The 21,913-nt window shown below is 50.4% G+C and overlaps 1 protein-coding gene across 1 annotated transcript in view; it reads right to left on the reverse strand.

Annotated features, from left to right (window-relative positions):
* Ubash3b (ubiquitin associated and SH3 domain containing B) overlaps positions 1-21,675 on the reverse strand; it is a 150,176-nt gene extending 128,501 nt beyond the window's left edge. The window contains exon 1 of the mRNA XM_006981234.4: positions 21,189-21,675. Within this exon, the coding sequence (XP_006981296.1) occupies positions 21,189-21,316 (128 nt within the window). The 5' untranslated portion in view covers positions 21,317-21,675. The remainder of the gene's footprint in view (positions 1-21,188) is intronic.
* Positions 21,676-21,913: the final 238 nt, after the last annotated feature.

Consider the following 21,913-nt stretch of genomic DNA (forward strand, 5'->3'; position numbering starts at 1 on the left):
ACACACGTGAGCATGCACAGACACACACACACACATTCTACCTAGGAAGGGGAGTGGAGAGGTGGGTGGAGAAACGTGAAAGGAGTGGTACAATCTCCGAATTTTTCTCAGAGGACAAAGCATTTGAAAGGCATGGATCAGATCGGACCTACCTAACCAGAGTGTGGTGTCACATGTCTGTAATCCTGGCAATGGGGAGTCGGAGGCCAAAGGGTCATAAACTCCAGGCTAGCCTGGTCTACATAGTGAGTTCAAGGTCGGTCTGTTACATAGCTCAATAAGCAAAACAAATGAACAGGTAGTCTCAACCGAGAGAGAAAAACGCACCTAGAAAGAAGATAGTTATTTTACCAATAAATTTGTGCAGGTTCCTGAGGTGCTAAAAGGGCGAGCCCTGGAGGAGTCAAAGGCAGCTGCTGTGTGATGAGTGACTGGAAAGGTGGGTGAGAAGAAGCTGGAAAGGCAAGCGGTGGCCAGACTGTGATTACCTCCTGATTGACAGTCAACTCAGAAACAAAGAAGGGAGCCTCAGGGGAAGAAAGGAAGACAATTCAATAGCAAGGAATGTTGGCATGCCAAAGCTCCAATGAGCTGTGAGGGCAGGGTGAGGCAGAGTATGGGATAACAAACAATATCAAATAATGAAGGGCTCTGAAGAGTACGCTTCCTAGCTGGATACCTTTGCAGGTGTCTGTCTAGCTTTTTTCATTTGCAGATCAGGGATGCTAGTTATTACTTGGGTCAGGATTGAAAGAAGCATAAAGTAGCACATAGTAGGCATACAACAAACAAAAGCCATCACCTGTCTTTATTTAGTAAGCTGTGGATTCTTTGTTGTTCCAAGATGAAAACCAGAGAAGGTCCCCCTTTCATCTCGCACCCCCTTGTTTCACAACACCCCGTCTCTGGGATCTATGAGGCGGCAGTACCCTATTTATCTCTGAGAAGGGCTAATGGATCTGAGCTGCACTAAACGTTCCAGAGGTGCCTGCATCTGCAGCTCTGGAGAACTTGTCACGCCGACGGGCAGGGCAGACATAAACTGTCTTACCCGGAGTCAGAGGAGGCTCAAGAACTCTGACCTGACAGCCCACGGTCTTCATAAACTCCATGGTTTCACCCCACACAGAACAAAGGCTCTGAGCTTTGTCCCCATACACAAATCTCCCAACACCTGAGAGCTGCCACAGGACACCGAGAGCATCCACGTCACCTTCTCCTTTCTCAGAAGCAGCAGCCACACTTCTGCATGGAGGAGCAGACACAACACTCAAAACAACTCTTAAAACACTTCCCTGCGATGTGGTCTCTAAACACAGGAAACAGCAGCTGGCTGTGTTGCCAGGAAGGTTTGTTTGCCAGTGAGCGTGTGGGAGCTCGCTGTGTGAGCTTTAAGCTGTGATCCAGGAACAAAAATAAACCAGGCAAGCCAAAGCCAAAGCCCTGTAACCATAGGTGTAAGGAAACGTTCAGGGCCAAGAACACTCAGGTCAGAGACCAGGGATGCCCCTAAATCCACAGCGCATGCCCAATAGCCCCTTTTGAGTTCCACTTCCTCATTTGCAAATGGGGTCATTAACGCTGATGGGTTTTTGCAGTTAGGACTGGGTTCAAAGGGTGCGATGCTGGGAATGGGCACATAAAAGCTGGGGACATGGGGGATAAAGCTGTGAAGTGAGGGGCTTGCTTAGCATGCACACACACACACATACACAGAGGAGCATGCACACCTCCAACACCTTCCAGAAACCAGCAGAAATCTGCTTCTAGCTCTTTGGGAGACACAAAGACGGCACCACCACCACCCACTTCCTAGCTCCTGAATGACCTCACAGCTCTACAGACATCTCTGTTTGCAAGCACTTAGCAGACTGCCATCTAATTATTTTTTCATCCCTCTCTCTTATGTTTTAAATCTTTTCTTGTCCCTGCCTGATTGGGAGCACTTAAGAAGGCAGAGGTCACTTTTTGCTTGTATTTGTTCCTTTTAGATCCTAGTACTGTGTATGCCCAATAGATGTATGTTAAAACAAACAAACAAACAAACAAACAAAAACAACACCCAAGAGAAACTATAGCAGGAAATGAGCAGAGAGAAGGAGGAGAGCATTCTGGGCATTTGACATCAAGTAGCTCTGACCGGTGCGCCAGGCTCAGCTGCTGGGGGTCTTGCCTAGTGTGCACAATGCACTGGGTCTGATTCCCAGCACTGCATAAACTGGGAACGGCGTCACACTCCTATCGTCCGAGCATTCTTGGGAGGTGGAGGTGGGCAGATCCGAAGTCCAAGGTCATCCTTGGACTCCATGAGTTCAAGGCCAGCTTGGGCTACATGAGACCCTGTCTCAGAAAGGACATAAAATGATGCTCTGAGCTGTGGCATGGGTCCCAGAGAAAAGCTGAGATGACTGTAGAACCCTGATGGAGACTTTTGCACCTTCATCCTGATCTTTCCTTGTCTGAGGAAGAAACCCCCTCTATAAAACAAAACAAAACAAAACTCCAGAGCCAAAAGGCTCCAACAGGGAAAGAGTCTTGGACATGTTACTAAAAATAAATGCTGTCATACAGGTCGACCCCTTCCTCAGAAAGTGTAGTAACAACTTCGGCCCTTCTAGAATTTTCTCTCGTAAGGCGTTCAGGGCTGATCTACGACTCTTCTTACCGGTTCAATCTCTCTCTCTCTCACACACACCCCAGTTCTATTAGGAGTTCCTAGCCATCCTTGGGAGCCCTAAGGGCTCGCGTGCCCATTCTCGTCAGCTTGACGGCTCCTTTCTTCCTCCTTAGGGCTGCACTAGACTTGCCACTGTTTCCACTGCTGCCTCTGAGAAGTCACCCATCCCACAACCTCCAAACGCCGGTCCCCACTCCCCATTACGTGTGTAGGAAGCAGTCACAACCAAAGCAGCACCCCCCCCCCCAACGCAGATGCTCAAAGCCTACTACCTCTGCTGAGGCCCTGGCTGGCCTCCATCAGCTCATCGCTGTACATACACGCTAAAGTTTAGCCTTGTGCAGTCAATCTTCCTAAACATCCCTGGGAAGCATGCATGAGGAAGCAGCCACCCGGGCTGACCCCTAAGGAGACTCTCGGCTCTACAGGCCTTACAACCCAGGGTAGCCCCGCCTGGTCCCCACGACTTGTTTCTAAGTCCAAGTGGAACTCTTGAGGCTTCCTAAGGCTATCAGTCAGAAAGTCAGCCATGTTCAGTAGAAACCAGAGCGTGTGAGCATGGGGCCTGGAGGGATCATGCATCACCCGGCCCACTGGTTTCTTTCTCAAGCTTGTTTGTCCTTGTGAACTAAGACCCGATTCTGCCCCTAGCAATGATAATCTCCCTAAGGAAGTCCCCTGATAAGCCTCCTATGTTCACATGGCAGCCCACAGATTATGGGGGAGATAGGCTCCCCTCCCTCGATCTTATCACATATCAAAGTCATATGCTTCTTGCCGTCAGAGGCCAGGTCTTAATCCTCTCTGTATTAATGCTCCCAGCACAGCAAACTCTTGGGTACCTGTCAGGATGACGGCTTAGTGAATCGTCGTTGAACCTTCCATCTTGCCTCTTCCGCATCTTGTCAAGCATTCTGCAAACTAAATATCTGCAGCCCCACATTACGACTTCCAGACCACTCGGAAAAAACAAGGGACAGTTTCCCTGGCTACATACAGAAGATGGACAGGGAAAGAATTAAGAAACATTACAACTTCATGGTCTAAGATGCAACCTCGGCCTCCTCAGGGCCTGCTGCCTGCCACAGTGCAAATTTCTCTGTGACTCCAGGTCTCTTGAGGCTCAAAGCACTGCGACCCTTCATATCAGTAGAGACCCGAGTCCTACCTGGACCACCTCCCTGCTCCTACACTTACCGCCTCCTGCCGTGACTGACAGATGAAACGAGACTGGGAACTTGGCCATGCCTCAAAGGCAAGGAAGCACAGCTGTCACTCAGCCTTCCACAGGGAAGGTTGTGATCTTCCACTGGAATATGAACTTCCTGAGGCATGAAGGGCACTTCAGGCCTGAGATCTCTGGGAGGCTGATGTTTGGGGCCCAGATGATTTTCGAGTCCTACCTATAAGCTGGCTCCCACAACTGGCTATTACAACCCAGCCAACGTGTCCAGGGTTCTGGTTTTATTCTTGCAGCTCACTTGTTTTTGCTAAACTGGAGATCAAACTCAGGACCTCGTGCATGCTGGGCAAGTGCTCTATCACCAAGTTACACTCCCAGACCTTGCTTGTTTGTTTAGTTGAGACAGGTTCTCACGGTGTAGCACAGGCTCGCCTTGAACTCACCATTCTCCTGCCATAGTGTCCCTCATGCTGGGATTACAGGTCTGTGTCAGTAGGCTCAGCTTTATGGGCTTTTTTTCTTTTATCTATGTTGTTGTTGTTTTGTTCTTAGACATGGTCTCATGTATTCTAGGCTGGCCTTGAATTCACTATGTAGTCAAGGATGACCTTGAACTTCTAATTCTCGAGGTCTCCAAAGTGCTGGGATTACAGGCCTGTGCCATCACTCCTGGCCACAGATCCTTCTTGGTAAGGGAGACCACTAGCTATGTGCACATGGGAAGCCTAGCTGGAGTGGTGGTGTGTCTCCCATGGTCTTTGGAAGAGAGCCTTCCCACATTCCTAAGCGTCACCCTCCAGTTCCTCCCCAGAAGCCCAGTCAGTCAAATGTTTCACAGAGGGCTATTCGAATTAGCTGTAGGCCTCCATCTTCAAGGGGTTTGGAAAGAGAGGGGGGACGTACAGTCTCTTAAGAAAGATTGGCAAGGCAGAGGCAGGCAGATCTCAGTGAGTTCAAGGCCAACCTGGTCTACAAAGCAAGTTCTAGGACAGCCAGGACTGTTACACAGAGAAACCCTGTCTTGAAAAACCAAAGGGAAAAAAAAGAAAGAAAGAAACAAAAAAAAGGGAGGAAGGAAGGAAGGAAGGAAGGAAGGAAGGAAGGAAGGAAGGAAGGAAGGGAGGGAGTGTCTTATCTCCACTTGGCCAGGTGTGGTGACTCTAGCCCATAGCTCCAACAATGTCCAGGAGGCTGAGGCCAAGAATCTTGAACTCTGGGGACAGGGTAGGCAGCAAAAAGAAACCAAAATGTGCTTGCCTGTAACCCCAGCACTCTGAGGAGGGAAGAAATCAAAGGTCTTCCTCAGCTACATAGAGAGCTGGAGTCCAGCCTGGGTTACATGAGATTCAGGCTCAAAGGAGCAACCCAAAACAAACAGAAAAATCCCATCTGTCCCCAGAATTCCCTCTGCACTTCTCTCAATGCTGTGGTTCTAAAGACAGGCCCCTTCCCACCCTCCCTGACTGCCACTCACTGTGCACGGGCCATCAGCTTCACGCTGACCCACCTATATGCACACCTCTCATCACTATAGCAGTTTTGGAGGGTAGATGCCATCACCTGCATTTAAGAGATGATCACACACTGAGGCTCACAAGGATGTTGTTAACTTGCCCAAACTGACTAGGGATTTGAATCTGCATCAGTCTGACCACAAATTCCGTACCAGACAAACCACGCGTTCAGTCCCGGGAGTCCTCCGATGATGCCACAGGAATAAGAGTGTGCTTGCTCTTTCTATTTCCATCATTCTGTGTCAGCAACAGGCGGAAGCTGCATGGGTGGCAGGCACTGGGTGATCTGTGACTCCAAGAACTACCCAGTGCCTGTCCTCCCCTAATCCTCTCTCTCTCTCTCTCTCTCTCTCTCTCTCTCTCTCTCTCTCTCTCTCTCTCTCTCTTCCATAAGGGGGATAGCATGCAAGCATCACTATCAATCCAGTCTACACCACCAGACAGCCAAACACAGGGCAGTTGGTGGGGCCCAAAAACAAACCAAACCAATGGGTAAACCAGACTGCCCTCATGACCTCAGTCCTGCGTAATCTAGGGATGTCACCTCATTTATTTGGAACTCGAGTTTCCTGCCTTCTGTTACTCATCAAACCTCACAGAACACCAGCCAGAGGCCAGCACTCTGGGTGCTGAAGTCCCGTTCAGTCATTCCCCTCCTTGGGCTTCTGAAAGGGAGACCGTCAACAGCAGCTCCCCTGGAGACACCGGCAAAAAAAATGAGACAGGGTGCACATCTGCTGTGCCTACGCCAGCCAAGGCTGATCTGAAAACAGAGGCTGAACTCTCTTGTTTCCCCAGGATGAAGGATGCAGGCTTCATTAAGTGGAACTAAATGGCCTTCTAAGAATGGATTATTCAAGACCATTTACCCAGTGGAGGGGATCATGCTAGCTCTTTGTACATAAAAATATACAAATAAATAATATTATGCAGATTGAGCATGTTGTACCTATGTATTTAGGAGTATACTTGTGTGTGTGTGTATGTATGTATGTATGTATGTATGTATGTATGTATGTATGTAACAATGAAAGAACAAGGAAGCGATGAATTTGAAAGAGAGCCAGGAGAGGCACGTGGGAGAATTTTGAGGGTGGAAACAGAAGGGGAAATAGTATAACTATATTATAATCTCAAAAAATAATTTTTTTTTTTAAATTTAGGGTTGGTGAGACAGCTCACATGCAAACAAATAAATATACAAATGTTAAAAAATAAATTAAAAAAATTTAAGAACCTTTTTTAAAAAAGAAGGGTTAGGGCATAGCTCAGTGGTTAAATGTTTACCTGGGACGTGTGAGGTTCAATCCACCAGAACTACAAAACAAACAAACAAACAAACAAACAAACAAACAAACAAACAAGGCACAGTCAGTCAGCTGCCTGGCTCCTGTATCCTGGTTTCACCACTTGCTGGCTGGGTTCTCACCTATAAAATGTGCATGGCTATTCCTGTCTCATGGGCTTGTAGTGAGGCACAAAATAAGATGCTGTGACGTGTTTAAAAGATGCCCTACACACACACACACACACACACACACACACACACACACACACAGCAGACACTCAGCAAAGGGTGGCTGCAAATATCAGGGTTGGGAATTAAGGCTAAGAATAATATGCTGGATATGATGACACAGGACTTTAGTCTGAGCACTCAGGAGGCAGAGGCAGGTGGATCTCTGCGAGTTCGAGGCCAGCCTGGTCTACAGAGTAAGTTCCAGGACAGCCAGGGCTACACAGAGAGACCCTGTCTGGAAAAACCAAAACAGAAAAAAAAAAACAAAAAACAAAAAAAAAGAGTAATAAAACAGCAGGTGAGGGCTAGTGACAGGAAGGAGAAGTGGGGCAAGTGTCACAGACCAGGGAGCAGCAGAGCCTGGACTGCAGCTGACAGAGTAAGAGCCTCGGAAGCTGCTTGTGCCCTAATCCTGGAACCCTAATCCCGGAACCTGGGATGCCGCCTCCACTACGCAGGAAGGAGACTTTACAGAGGTGGTTAAGCTAAGTGTCTTAATGGGGGAGGTGCGATCACCAGAGTACTCAGAAGGAAAAGTGAGGCTGGAGCGTCCCAGGCAGGGGAAGAGAAATAATGACGGGGCATTGGGGAGATGTCGAACCAATGGGCTTGGGGGTGGCGCCACTAGCTGCAGAATGCAGGCAGACTCTCAGAAGGGCTGGAAAAGGCAAGCACCGAGTCTCTCCTAGATCCTTTAGACAGAGCACTCGTTTGTCTGCACTTTGATGCAAGTGTGCGAGGCACACTTTGGAGCCAGGTGTGCTGGCACACGCCTGTAATTCCAACATCAGGAGGCAAGGGCAAACTACTCCAAGTGTGAGGCTAGCCTGATCTATACCGAGAGTTCCAGGCTAGCCCAGCTACGTAGCCAGACCCTGTAGTGAAAAACAAAACCAGAACAAGAAAACAACTCCTTAACTCATTTTGGACTCCTGACCCCCCCAAACTCCTGACTTAAGCAGGAGATTAAGCCTGGGTGTTCAAAGCTGTTCAGTGCGTAGTAATTTTTGACAGCGGCCAACAGAAGCAACCGCACATACCTTTCGCCGTATGTGCTGTGTCTTAAAAACGTGTTTCACAGAAGCCACTTGCTGACTCCTTATGACTCACATCCCCACTTCCCAAAAGAGATGACGTGAAAATGGAAGTCTCCAGAAAGAAGTACTCATTTGGGCTGAAGCACTCCATGCCTCCAGCTGTCCGCACCATGAGCCATTATCCTTTGAAACAAGGGAGCTTGGTGAGGGCCACGGGCACCCTATCAGAGCCCAGAGCACCGGGGCCCGCCCAACTAAGGGTGATAAGTAATAAGTAGCATTTTGTATATCATGGCTTTATGCATGCGACTTTTTGTGGGTTTCACTTGTGTATCTATTGCCTCAGTTTGACTCAACCAACCTATAGAAATAATTTGTTCCAAAATCTCTCGTTTAACGGTTTTCTCTGAGATGGAAACATTCCATCCAGCAGGGAAGCTCCTTAAGCAGGAAGATAAACAACTCAAAAGAGCTTCAGGAAGTCTCCAAAGCTGACCAGATTCACTAGGGCCCTCCCCGCCAGGGAAAGCAATGTAAAAACTTGGCTGCAAATATTCTCTGCACAGTGGCAAAGAAGACTGAGACCAAACCAGCTGCCTGGGAGAAGCAGAAACCAGCGGAGCTATCTGGAGGAGGTTTAGACCAACTGAGGCACCTGGAAAGGGTGCTCTCCGACCTGTTGAGCGGCCCCCAGGCTGTGCCGTGCGCTCCAGGCTCCAGCTTCCTGAGTGGTCACCCATGCTGGGGTGGGCTTTGGAGACACAGCTTTCTTGGAGTCTTTTCTGATCCTGTACATCACAAGACCCCTCACCCATACTCCCATAAGCAACACCAACAAAAGTCACTGGGTCACCACATTAGACTTTGGTGGTATCTGTACCTTGGTCTGTCATGGATTCCCTATCTAGGCTGAGGAGACCTGTGTTACGTCTCCCCAGAAAAGGTGCCGCACAGTAAAACCACATCCTCAGAAAGCATCAGAGCCAGGACTTGAACTTGGTCATTCATCTTAAAAGCCTATTTTCATCCCCTGAGGAGACTATACCTTGTTCTCACCTTCATGGGTGCCTGGCTGACACATCCCTGCCTCTCCTAGCTCTCCACTGTGGGCAGCACTCCCCCCCTCCAGCCCGCCCTCCTCCCTAGGGGCTGCCATTCTGACAGGCCTAAGCAAATGACAACTGTCTCCTCCAGAGTGTGATGCAAACAAGTGCCCAGCAGTAGCAGGGAAGCAGAGACAAGACAGGGAAGGCTGAGCAGAGAGGTGCCATGTCTCTAATAGGCCTCCACTGAGGAGGCTGGGGCAGAAAGACGGTGGGACTAGCCTGGGCTGTAGAGTGAGACCTTGTCTCAAAGTAAACAATAAAAAGGCAGGGAGACTGAAGAGGAAAAGGAGAGAAATCACATGGAAAGGCTAATCCAGAGAATGCTCCAGATCATGCGTGCCTCTCGGAACAGAGGCAAACTTTGAAACACAGCCACGCACCCTTGCTTCTTAGAAGCCTGAGCTTGGGCAGGTTATCATGAAGTCGAAGACAGACCTTGTGGTCTAGACAGGTGGTCAGTAAGCCTTAAGCTTTGCTTCTGTCACAGGCGGCCTGTTAGTGAAAGCCTCACGTCACTTGCTGCTCTCGTCTCTCTTCAGTTTTAGCTGAGGCTTTGGGCCAGTTAGACTGCTAGCTACCCCAGCCACACGCTTCTGAGCTTCTCCCTCTGGAGGAATTTCCCACAAGCAGCAGCACCTCGCAGTATGGCCAGTTCAAAAATGCTGGGACCAGGAGACCCTCACATTTCAGACACTTTCGATTGGGAATAACCGCATGTACATCAGGTGAGATTTCTTGGGGAGGGGACTCAAATCTAAACATGACTTTCATGTACGTTCCATACCTCACATGCATACCACCCTGCAGGTCATTTCACGAATTTGGGTGCCTCTGTGTACTGAGGTCAGGTGTGAAATCTGCCACGTGCAGCATCATGTTTATACTCAGAGTCGCACATTTTAGAGCATTTCAAAGTTGGGTTCTTGGGCCAGAGATGCTCCATTTGTAACATAAAATCTTTTGAACCCCTGCCCCCTCCCCCACTCCCAAAGAAGACCATTCATTGATCCTGTTGTGTCTGCATTTCAATCCACGTTTCCCTCTTTGGTCATCGGTGTATATCACTCTTCTCCTGTCCAACGTAGCCCAGGCTAGCCTTGAAGTTGCTATGTATCTGAGGATGATCTTAAAACTTCTGATCCGTCTGCCTCCGTCTCCCAAGTGCTGGAATTACAGGTATTCATCAACACTCCTCACTGACATGGTTCTGGGGGTTAAGCCCAGGGCCATGTATATGCTAACCAGCCAAGCTAACTGACCTCCATCCTCAGCCCACAGATGTGTCTTCTCTCCCTCGCAATGCATGTGCCACACAGCCGTAAGTTTCTTCCCTTCACACTAGAGGACCAGTGTCCCAGGGAAAGAGAGATGCTATCTAATTATATCTGTACTCCCAGCTCCCATTATAACAAGCTTTCACAGCTGCCTGCAAATATGCAATGCAGTGTCTATACTTTTTGTTTCTCTGAAAAATCACATCACACAGGAAACTTCCTGTTAAAAAGCTACTAGAGGACCCTGGGCAGCTTACTCTATGTCCTCGGAAGGTGATGTAGGGACCCCCTTCGCCCAGTTTGGGTCACGGGTCATGTTTAACAAGGCTTGCGGGAGACGGGAAGAACAGTCAAGTGTGCCACAGCTACGCGGTCAGACATGAACAAAATCTAACCAGACGAAAAGGAGAGGGGATGGGCAGGCAGGCACTTCCAGGAGAGGCGGAGTGAGAAGTGAGTCTGCAGACGACGTGGGCTGGGGACTCCAGGGGACCCTGCAGGGCTCTGCACATGTCGCTGTGGCTGAACGCACTGTACACAAGAGCCGTTATGGAAGCAAGCACACTTCCTTCCTGCTCTCCAAGTGCTTCCTTCCTGGGACAAAAGAATAAACATTCGGAGAGAGAATGCTCTCGGTAAATATTTCTGAATGGGGCACAGTCTCCAAGGAGGCAGCATTCTAAACAACCCAGCTACCTGACTCCCTCCAGCCGCCCAGCTACCCCTGAAGGCACGCAGCCGCCACTGCCCATCACCGGTGCCCTTGGCCTCCCCCGGGCATTCTGCAGACAGCTGTGAACCTCAGGCTGCTTGTTTCTTCCAGCTTCTCGCCCTGCACAGAAACAGCTCTAGTCCTGAAAGGGTTCGCTGCCAAGGTCGCTTTATATACAAGGATATTTATACTTCCACAGGAGCCCGGAAACACCCTGGAAAGCATTATGTAAACACATAGCAACTCAGCTGAAAGGAAGATGTCCCTGTAACTGAAAAGGTATCCCTGAATCATTTGTTCACCCCAGGTGCCAGGCTGCAGGCAGGCCCTCCTCTCTGATTTAACCAGCCCTCTGGCTGTATTTGCGGGAAAGCAAGCACATTTTGTACCAATTGGAAAATTACACTAATGCATACTCATTAAGTGACTCCCCATGGCTGTAATCGCCTCCTATCTTTCTTTCTTTCCATTTATTTACTCTCTAGAATATCAACAGTCCTAAAGAGCTGTGTGTGTGTGTGTGTGTGTGTGTGTGTGTGTGTGTGTGTGTGTGTTAGTATGTGTTTGTGTGCGGGGTTCACATGTGTGTGCTTGCGGAAGCCAGAAGACAACCTCAGGTGTCATCCCTCAGCAGCCACACACCTTGTGTTTTGACAAGGGTCTCCCTGGGAGCTGGAACTTGGCACTCCATGACAGGGCTAGGCTGGCCAGCAAGCTCTATTGGAGCCACTTGTCTCTGCCTCCCAGGACTGTCAGAAGGCTTTGTATGTGGGTGCTCAGGGTGGAACTCAGGTTCTCAGGCTTGCAAAGCAGACACCTGATCAACCGAGCCATTCCGAGACGCCCCTGAAGAACGTTCTTTGACAATAAAGTGTCGCAGGAAAGGGAAGAAAAAGCGAAGGCACGAAATCCAAGTGCCCCGGAATAGAAGAGGCGGCACAAAAAACGTCCCTGTGATGCTCAAACGCACTTGTCCAAGTCACCTTGGGGCCAGGCGATTGCAAACGACCTAAGAAAGGGCTGAGTTCAATGTCCTTTACAGTTGGAACCACTGAGGCCCAGGAAGGAAAGGACACAAGTCTAAAAAGCCAAGCAAGCCGGTTTCTGGCAGCCAGCCAGATCAAGCAGCGTCTTGCAGTGCTCAGTAGTGAAACTGACATTTGCCGTTTCCTCCGCCCCACAGAACCTGGTGGGATGCGGTGGGCACAAGAGGTGGAGGTGCTCATCCAGGACACCTTCCCCTCATAAGTAGTAGGAGACAAAGAGGATAGATCACTCAAGTCACCAGGGAAGAGGGTGTTAGAAAAATGGGACACTGGGCAGACTGAGGCAGGAGGATGAAGAGTTCAGTGCCAGCCGGGACTCTAAATAAATAAATAAAGGGGGAGGAGGGGAAGAGAGGGTCACGCTTACGTGCCCTTGGGAGATGATCCAGAGGATTCTAGCCAGCGTCACATCCACCCACCCACCCTCCAAGAAAACACAAGAAGCAGAAAGATTCTCCCAGAAATGTTTGGGCAAATTCCCAGTGGTCCCCAAGAGACTCCGCCTTAAAGAAGACAAGGGCTTTTAGTCCCCATGGGCACTGCCAGCACCCTTCTCCTGGCACCGACTCTGTGTCCTGCTTGGGGCTGTGCCCGTCACAGTGCAGAAAGGCACAGGAGATCTGTTCTTTAGTCTCAGTCTCTCTTTCTCTCTCTCTCTCTCTCTCTCTCTCTCTCTCTCTCTCTCTCTCTCTCTCTCTCTCTCTGTCTCTCTCTCTCTCTCTCTCTCTCTCTCTCTCTCCAGACCTCAAGTCTGATTCCATTTGAGAGTAATCAGTAGACAGCCATATGGTACCCCACTGGATCCCTGAGCCTGGGCAGCAATCATCAATCACAGCCAGCAGCTTGGGCGGCACTGGCTCTGCTCTGCCTCTGCTGCTGCTTGGCCTGCCTGGCACCGTTCAGACCCTCTGGAGGGAGCCAGGCACGAGGGAGCAGACTGCAGTCCCGAGAAACACCGTTGGCCTTTGCCCATCTACTACTGTCCATCAGCTCAGACAGGGGTATAAGGCACAGGGTAGCCAGGCATCCAGGCAGCACTAGCCCCATGAAGAATACGGCAGAGAGGATGCCGGGCATTCTCCCACTGTTAGAACGGATTGGCACGTCTCACAGGCACAACTGTCCTTCATTACTGTCACAATTTTACCAGCAGAGCTGGGCTTGGTGGCACACCCCTATAGTCCAAGCTACTCAGAAGGCTTAGTCAGGAAGATGGCCGGAGAGGAAGAGTTTTAGATGGCAGTGCATGTGGGGGGTGGGGGCGGGGGTGGGTGGGTGAGGGGGTAGTACAGACAGGGAAACTGAGGCTTGGTGTGTTCAGAAACTCACTCCAAATTCACCAGCTGGTAAGGGGCAGGCCTAGGACTCAAACCCAGGCAAGATTTTATACTACACACCAAGGCAGGAGAAAGGAGGCAATTAAAAACAGGATCTCGGCTGGGCGGTGGTGGTGCCCGCCTTTAACCCTAGCATTTGGGAGGCAGAGCCAGGTGGGTCTCTGTGAGTTCGAGGCCAGCCTGGTCTACAGAGTGAGATACAGGACAGGCACCAAAGCTACACAGAGAAACCCTGTCTCGAAAAAACAAACAAACAAACAAACAAACAAACAAAAACAAAAACAAAAAAACAGGGTCTTCTCCAGTTCCCAGACGCTAGCACAGAGGGAAAAGACCCCATGTTCAATGCCTGCTGGGGGGAGATAGATAAAGACAGCTGCCAGATATCCATATAGAGGGAAAGCCCCCTACACACACACACACACACACACACACACACACACACACACACACACACACAATGCCTGCTGGGATGGCAGAGGCTCTCACAAACTCACTGTCACTGTCCTTAGCCGGAGTGACCGTGGTAGGAGACTAAGCAACACCTTTAGCTCCAAGAATGGCTGGCCAGCTGGCCAGGCGAGGACACAAGCATGCCACACAACAGTAAGGCCGGGTGCTTGTCCGTTTCCACAGCACTTAGACTTCTAGGCCTATTTCTTCATCAAATTTTCAATTTCTGAGACTTAAAAGCGGTTACGTCGGAGAATCTGCTGTGTCATCGCCAATGTGGTCTAAAAGCCTAACGTGTAATTAGAAATGAGGGCGCAACGGGGAATTTTCACAGAAGCTGTGTTCAGGGGTTATAATTAGGCCAGCGGCCTATTCACACGCCTCAAGGTCAATCAGAGGAAACTAACTACTGATACACAACATGGGATGCTGAACAAAAAAAAACACCATGATCAAGCCGAGCGGGGTGGTACACACCCATAGTCACCACACTTGCAAGGTGGATGCATGAAGAGCCAAAGTTCAAAACCAGCCTTGGCTACACACATTTGAGGCCCTGTCTCAGAAAACCTTAAGCTCTCTGTCTATCTGTCTTCTTCCCTCCCTCGCCCCCCCCCCAACTCAATAAAAGAAGCAGAGCAGAACAGTATGCACTGTACGATATCACTTCCACGTAAGTCTAGAAAATGCCAACTAAGTCAACAAGCTGATGATCATCACAAGCTGCACAGAACTTGGGGGATGAACTCAAGATTGATGACTGCAAAAGGACACATGGAAACTTCTACACCCATCAAAAAGGAAACTTTCTGGAGTTGTTCTCTCCTCCTACCCAGTGGGTCCCAGGACTGAACTCAGGTGGTCAGGCTTGGCGGCAAGCACCCTTACCTACGGCTCCGTCCTGCTGACCCAGCCCAAGAAAACTTGAAGAAGACACTTGATAGGCTGTCTTACTGCACTCATCTGCCAAGTGCATCCATCTTTCACAGCCTACCACTCCTCAGGAGACTAAAAACATGGCCTGCCAACGTCCTTTTACATTGCAATCTCTATGTACACAGAAAGCTCACTGGACTTGAAGCTTTAGCCTGAGGTCCGTCCATACAGTAATAGGGACCCCCGCCCCCCAAAACAACAACAACAACAACAACAACAACAAAGCTGTGAGATCATAGGCAAATCCCCGAGGCCTCCGGTTTCCTCATCTGCAAAACAAGGCCTGTATCACTGCCTTTAGCCTCACAGTTGGTATTTAATGTACATGAGAACTTTTTTTAAACTGCACCATAACACACAAGTATAAGAGGATGTCCATAGTTACAATAGGTAGAGACTTCCTTGCCCTGCTCACCTGTAAGAGCCCTTCATCGGCAAGTGGACCATGACAGTATTTTTCTATCCAAGATGCACTGGGAAGCAGCTCCCACCCCCAGGTCAGAGTTGGCTGCATGTCAGAGATGCTTGGTCAGCCAAGTGCTTTCTGGGGATCCAGTGTCAACCAACAGGTAAACAAGAGAGAGCCCGAGAAACCAGACACTTTAATGCATGGCCCTGCCGGCTGCCCCTCCACTGCTCCTGGAGCCACTTTGGGCCGCCTTTATCTCGGAGCAGTGAGGTGTAGCTAACGCTGTAGTTTGCCGCCTGAAGCCAAGTCCCAGCAGCTCACTCCAGCCCTCTGCCACAATCTCGCTCTTTAACCAGACATAGCTCAAATATTCTCGGCCGAGAGAAACAAGGCCACTCTAGTTAGCCATCCTCACCTGTAGTTCCACCGACATCCCCCACCTCTGTCTCCTTCCAATCTGACGCAGTTTTACCAAACTAGTAATGAATGCCCAGGCTCTGTGTTTTTCCAAGTCCTTTCCGTTACTCCACTGGCCCATGTTATCAGGGCAGGCACTGCTGTGCACGAGAGCTGATCACCACGTTGGGGAGAAGAGACTCAACGGCAATGTGGATGGTTCAAGTGTCAGGGAGACGCTGGACTAGAATCAGGGACGTCACACTCCTGCCAGGTCCCTTCAAGACTATCCTGTTTTATTATTTGTTTGTTTGTTGTTTTGTAGTATTGGAGAATGAACCCAGGGTCTCCGAAGGCTAGGTTAGTGCTCTACCAATGAGCCACACCACCAGTCTGATGATCTCTTTTTCTTCCCAATCACTAGGAAATATAAATATATACAAGCCACTATCTTTTTGGTAAGCAAAGAATGTTCTAGCCACAGGCGAATTCTAAAAAAATTAAAATAAGGCAACTGTGGTGATATCTACTTGTGATCCCAGCACTCAGGAAGTAGGGGAAGCTGAACTAAGAGTTCATGGCCAACCTTAGCTACACAGTCAGTTTGAGGCCAGCCTGGGCTACGCATCTCAAAACTGAAATAAATAAATGAAATGAAAATAAAAAGGCAGGGTTGTATGAGCAGAGTCCTTAGATTCAGTCACACATTGACTTGCTCCAAGGCACATAACACAGTTGACCCCTAGAGACAAGCTGAGAGCATCTATCTGTCGAAGCCGGAGGGGGCGACATGCAGACAGCGATACCCTTGACTGAAGTCAGCTGTGCTCAGCCAGAGGCCACTTCCACTCTCCCCGGGTCCACTCAGGCCCACTCAGGTCCTCCACTCATTGGCCTCAGGGCTCTGCCCAGCGAACACTCTTCCTTTTCCTTCAGACCAACCTCGACAGCCTGGAGGAAGCTAGGTTTCTATTTTTAGAATGTTTGGGCCAGCGCAGAGCTAATGAGCCTAAAAAGAAAAAGGAAGGGATGAGCTACACAGCCAGCCACTGGAAGTTTCCTTCCAGAGCCCCTAACACGTCCCCACCTCATTCGCTCCCTCTTTGTCCCATTCCCCAACATAACCACCAAGGGGAACATAAACAGGTCCCTCTACAGCAGTGTTTGGGTTAAACTGACGCTTATGTGGGGTAACAAAGCCCCTGAGAGTAGTCATGAGCCAGAGACAACATACCCCACCTCCCAGGTCACCCTGGGTGGCCTGGCCTGATAGTGTGCCACTTTCAGCTCTGACAAGCACTTACAAGCCCTGTGCTCATTAAGAGCAGTCCCCCGAGAAGGCTTCCAAAAGGCCCTGGGGGGTTAAGTCAGCTTCAGGACCACAGTATGGCACAGCACAGATCAGAACAGGACCTGGACCTGATGACCTGTCATCTCTGTAGCCATCGGGAGGGACTCCAGTCCCTGTCCCAAGACAACAGACCCAGTTATACCCCAGGGGAGTCTGCTAGTAGCCCGGCTTCAGCTATTCTCTCCAGAAGGATGGCTGGGTCTCTTTTCATACACTACACCAAGGCTCTTCTGGGACCCCAGGGGTGACACTGCTTATTCCTTCCTCCAATGTTCAGGTAAGTCTGCAGTCTTCTTCCTCAGTTCTCCACAGGAAGTTAAAAGCCTGCCCTCTGAAATCTGAAATAGCTCTCCCTTACTGACGCAAGTGAACCAACTAAGGAGAACTCCAGATACTTTTAGGGTTCAATGGGGACCACAATTCAAGCCTCCTTTGGGGCCCTGTGTGTGGCACATGCCCATTATTTCAGCACTTTGGAGGTAGAAGCAGGAGGATCAAGAATTCAAGGCCAGCTATACAGTGAGTTCAAGACCAGTCTGGGCTATAAGAGACCCTTCGAAGATGAAAACAAAACAAACAAACAAACAAAAAAGCCTGCTCAGGGCATTGAATCTGATCAGGTAACTCCAAGAACACCACTCTCTTTTATGGAAAATTTAGCTAAGAGCAATAAACCCAAGTTCCCTCCCTCAGACCTTACATTTTTTTCTCTTTGGTAAAAAGAGGCAATACCAGAAACACTACAATACTTGTGGTAAGATATCTCCAAAAGATATCCACGTCTTTTTTTTTTTTTCCTTTTGGTTTTCTGAGACAGGGTTTTTCTGTGTAGCCCTGGCTGTACAGGAAGTCGCTCTGGAGACCAAGCTGACCTCAGACTCAGAGATCCTCAGTCCTCTGCCTCCCAAGGGCTGGGATTAAAAGCACACACCACCAACGACAGGCTGAGATCTATGTCTTCATCCCTAAAATCTGTAATCACTACAAGAATGATGCGATGACGTTTGGGCATGACTTTGACATGGGTAATTACTCTGGATTACTCAAGACCATAGGGCAGTCCTATGCATTCATGGAATACTACTAGGCCATAAAAAAGAACAAAACCCTGCCATTTACTAAGGACAGGGGTGGAGCTGGAGATGATTATACCAAGTGCTCGCCATCAAGCTTGATGTCCCAAGTTTGATCCTCGAGACTCATGTGGTAGAAGGAGATAGCTAGACTCTTAGAAGTTGTCCTGTGACCTCCACATGCACATGTGGGTGGGCACACACAAATAAATAAGTGCAATTAATTTTTTTACATTTGTTGATTTTATGCATGTTAGTGTTTTACCTGCAGATATGACTGTGTACGACCTGGTGCCTAAGGCAGTCAGAAGAGGGCAGTAACTGGAATTACAAGCAGTTCTGAGCTGCTGTGTGGGTGCTGGGTATTGAACCTGGGTCCTCTGCATGAACAAATGTTCTTAACCACTGAGCCATCGCTCCAATCCTGTATTTAAAAGGTTTTAGGTTTTTTTTTTAAGTAAGAAAAAGTTTGAAAGTTTATATCATTAAAAAAAGATAAGGCTGGTAACACACACATTTGGGATGGTGAGGCAGGAGGCTGAGAAATTTGATGCCAGCTTAGACTACAAAGAAAGACCCCGTCTCACCAGAAAAAAATAAAGAAGGAAGGAAAGTAGGAAGGAAGGAAAGAAAGGAGGGAGGGAATATTAGGTATTCAAGGAAATGTTCAGCCCAATTTCAACATTACACAGTGTGAACATGTATGGGACTCCATGGAGGCAGTTTTATGTAACTGTTAACCATGATTTACCAGGGGCTGGGGAGATGGTTCACTGTCTAAAGTGCTCACCGCACAAGCACCTGAGTCTGAGTCTGGAGCCTCGGCACCCAAGGAAAAGCTGCGTGCACTGACAAGCACCGGTGACCTCAGCGCTGGGTGGGTGGGGGGTGTAGACAGATGGACTGGTCAGGTAGTCTAACCAAAACAACAGGCTCAATATCACTGAGACCCTGTTCAAAATATAAGGTGGAAAGCGAGCAATAGGGGAAGACACTCAAGGTCAACCTCTTTCCTCCACACAGGAATGCACGGGGGCATCACACATACATACACGCACGCACGCACGCATATTTCCTACATGTATCATAAGACACACCCAGAGGGAAATCTGGCGCAAAGAGAAGACAAAGGTACACACTGAATGGAACGAAATGGCCACAACCAAACAATGCCCACCAGCCAGCAGAAGCTGGATGAATGGGATGGGTTCTCTCCTAGAGCCTCCAGGGGGAGCACAACCTGGCAAACAGTTTTACCCCAAGGATACCAACTTGGAACATCTGTCCCCTAGAATATGGTAGAGAATACATTTCTGTTGACTTAAGCCACCCAGCCTGCAGCCACTTGTTCCAGCAGCCAAAAGAAACAACCACTTCATGTGCAGGGAACTGATGAGCATCTCATCCACACAGAATCCTATGGCTCTTCCTGTGAGGTCTCACAGTGCAGACACAAGGCCTGGGTTTGAATCGCTGCTCCCCACCCCTCACCCCCAACTACTGGGACCCTATGTATGTTGTATAACCTGTTTAAGCCCTGGTTTCCCTGGCCACAAAACAGGCACGGAGCATGTCTTCATTAAGTTGCTAAGAGGGTAATTGGGTAACGAAAATAAAATGTTTCTGACTATCAATAATAGTCAATACTCTAGCTATTGTGGGACCTCAGGAATCAAGCAAAACCAAATCAGGCCATACTCCTAGTCTGCTGTGACCTGAACAAGGCCTTGGAGGCCCACTGCAGGAAATAGATTGTTCCCTTAAAGCCCACTGGATATCAGATATGAAAATCTAAAGAGTCCAGTGAAGCACCTCTCCTTTACATTAAGCAATGTGGGTCCTTGACGCTGGTCTCACTTCAGAAATGGCAGCTGTCTGGAACTATGCAAGTTCTGCAGCACATTTGGCCTCTGCTCTGGTTCTCACGAGGCTCTACAGGATGCCATCCATCCACGGGGTTTTCTGTGGAGGATCGTCACCTAGGGACCCCCTCGAGAACCCTTCACATCTTCTGTCGAAGTCAGCAGGAAGCAGAAATCTCGGTCCACTTTGTGACCTTTCACGGACTGGGCCAAACAGCACTCCAGCCTGTCCTAGCCGGCTGGGTGGGATGATACATTCAGGAGCCCGCTTTATGATGACTGCAGCCAAGTTAGTAAAGATCCCAGGCCCCCAGGAAAGACACCTAGAGTTATCGCCTGAATGAAAGCATTGGGAAGAACGAACTTACTGATAAAGTTCGCCCAACTCCAGTTCAGGTGACGTAATTGAAAGAGTGAGAGAGCAGCACCTGCCACCATCCCGGACTTTGTGTCCCCACCAAGGAAACCGGCAAGCCAGGAATTAACCAGAGAAGCGACCCCCCCCTCCTCCCGGCCAATCGGCGCCGACTTTCTGTCAGGCGAGGTTCCAGCCCCTTGCACTGGAGTGCACCGGCTCCAGGGGACTCCTGCTGCTGCTGCCCGACGCTGGCAACCCCGCTCTTTCCTGAAGGCTGCAGCGACAGCCACCTGCGCTCTGTGCCCTTCCTCAGCCCACCCTTGGAAAGGAAGGAGGAGGCAGGAGGGCAGCACCCCCATCCTACTTTCCAGCACCCACAGCTTTCTGCACTGCCGTCACCACTGACGAGAACCCTGATCCCCTGGAGGAATCGCTTCTTCTTCCCATTCCATCCTCTCTATCAATGAACACGCAGCGACACCCACGCTCCCGCTCCTCCCACTCCGGAGGGAGCCGGAGCTCAAGAGCGACATCCGGAGCTGGAAGCCGCTGCAGCGGGGGTGCCGGCTACCCTGCCCCGCTGCTCCTAGCCTTTCCCCAGCCACCAAAGTCACCCACCCACCCCTGCCACCCCAAGCTGGCTCGGCACTCTAGATGGATAGGGGATCTAAGTCCTCCAAGGGACCTGCCTCTCCTTGCCTCGCCCGGGCTTACCAAAAGGGACCTTCGGGGAGCGCGCGCGCAAACCGCCCAGGGCCACCCGCGGAGCCCGGGATTCGAACCAGCTGCCCTAGCTGCCAGCATCCCCAAGCACGTCCTTAGTCCAGCACTGCTGCCGTCAGCGCTCCCACCGCGTCCCCTCCCCAAGGAGGTCTCTCTCGGGCAGCGCCAGGATGGCGAGCCGGAGCGAAGCCGAGGGTCGCGGGGCCCGGGCGGGTTACTTACGCACGGGCGCGGGGGAAGCCCATGGACAGGAGTACGTCTAGCGCCGACCCATGCTTGACGGTGCCCGGACGCTGCAGGCGGTCCCTGCGCGGGGTGACTTTGCTGTACAGCTCCTCACGCGCGGCCATGCCGAGGGCTGGGGTCGCGGTGCCGAGTGCCCGCTCAGCGGCCGCCCATCGCCCGCGCGCCGGAGCTGGGGGTCCCGGGAGATCGGCGGGGGCGGTGCTCCCAGCTCCCCGGGCGGAGACTGGCGCTTCCTGGAGAGGCCCCGGGAGCTCCGCACGGGCTGGCGGCTTCTGCGGGACCGACCTAAGCCCGCTGTGCCCCGGAGTCCCAACACTGCGCCGCTGCAGCCTTCTCTGTCCTCCGCCCCCCGGCTTCTCCTCCCCGAGCTGTCCGGGAATTTGCAATGAGTAATTTTTGAATGGATCAAAAAGGAAAAGCAGCCTTGTGGGCAGGCCCTGCCTCGCCTGTGCCGGGCCCCGCCCCTCTCTTAAAGCGGCCGCGCGGGCCCAAGCCCTGCTGGCTGGATTCCAACCATAGTAAGGATTGCTTCTAGACAGAAGGTCCCCCAGCAACTAACTAGGCCAGTGTGCTCGGATTCAGAGCCCCAGCTCTGCCCTTGGCTTGCAAATCGACCCATCTGGGCCTGGACGCTTCGGAATAGCCCATTTCACGTTTCATTTGATCATTGGCGAGGTCAGTAATGGAAACCTACTGCACGA

Source organism: Peromyscus maniculatus, chromosome 7 (genome assembly GCF_049852395.1).
Source record: "Peromyscus maniculatus bairdii isolate BWxNUB_F1_BW_parent chromosome 7, HU_Pman_BW_mat_3.1, whole genome shotgun sequence".
NCBI lineage: Eukaryota > Metazoa > Chordata > Mammalia > Rodentia > Cricetidae > Peromyscus > Peromyscus maniculatus.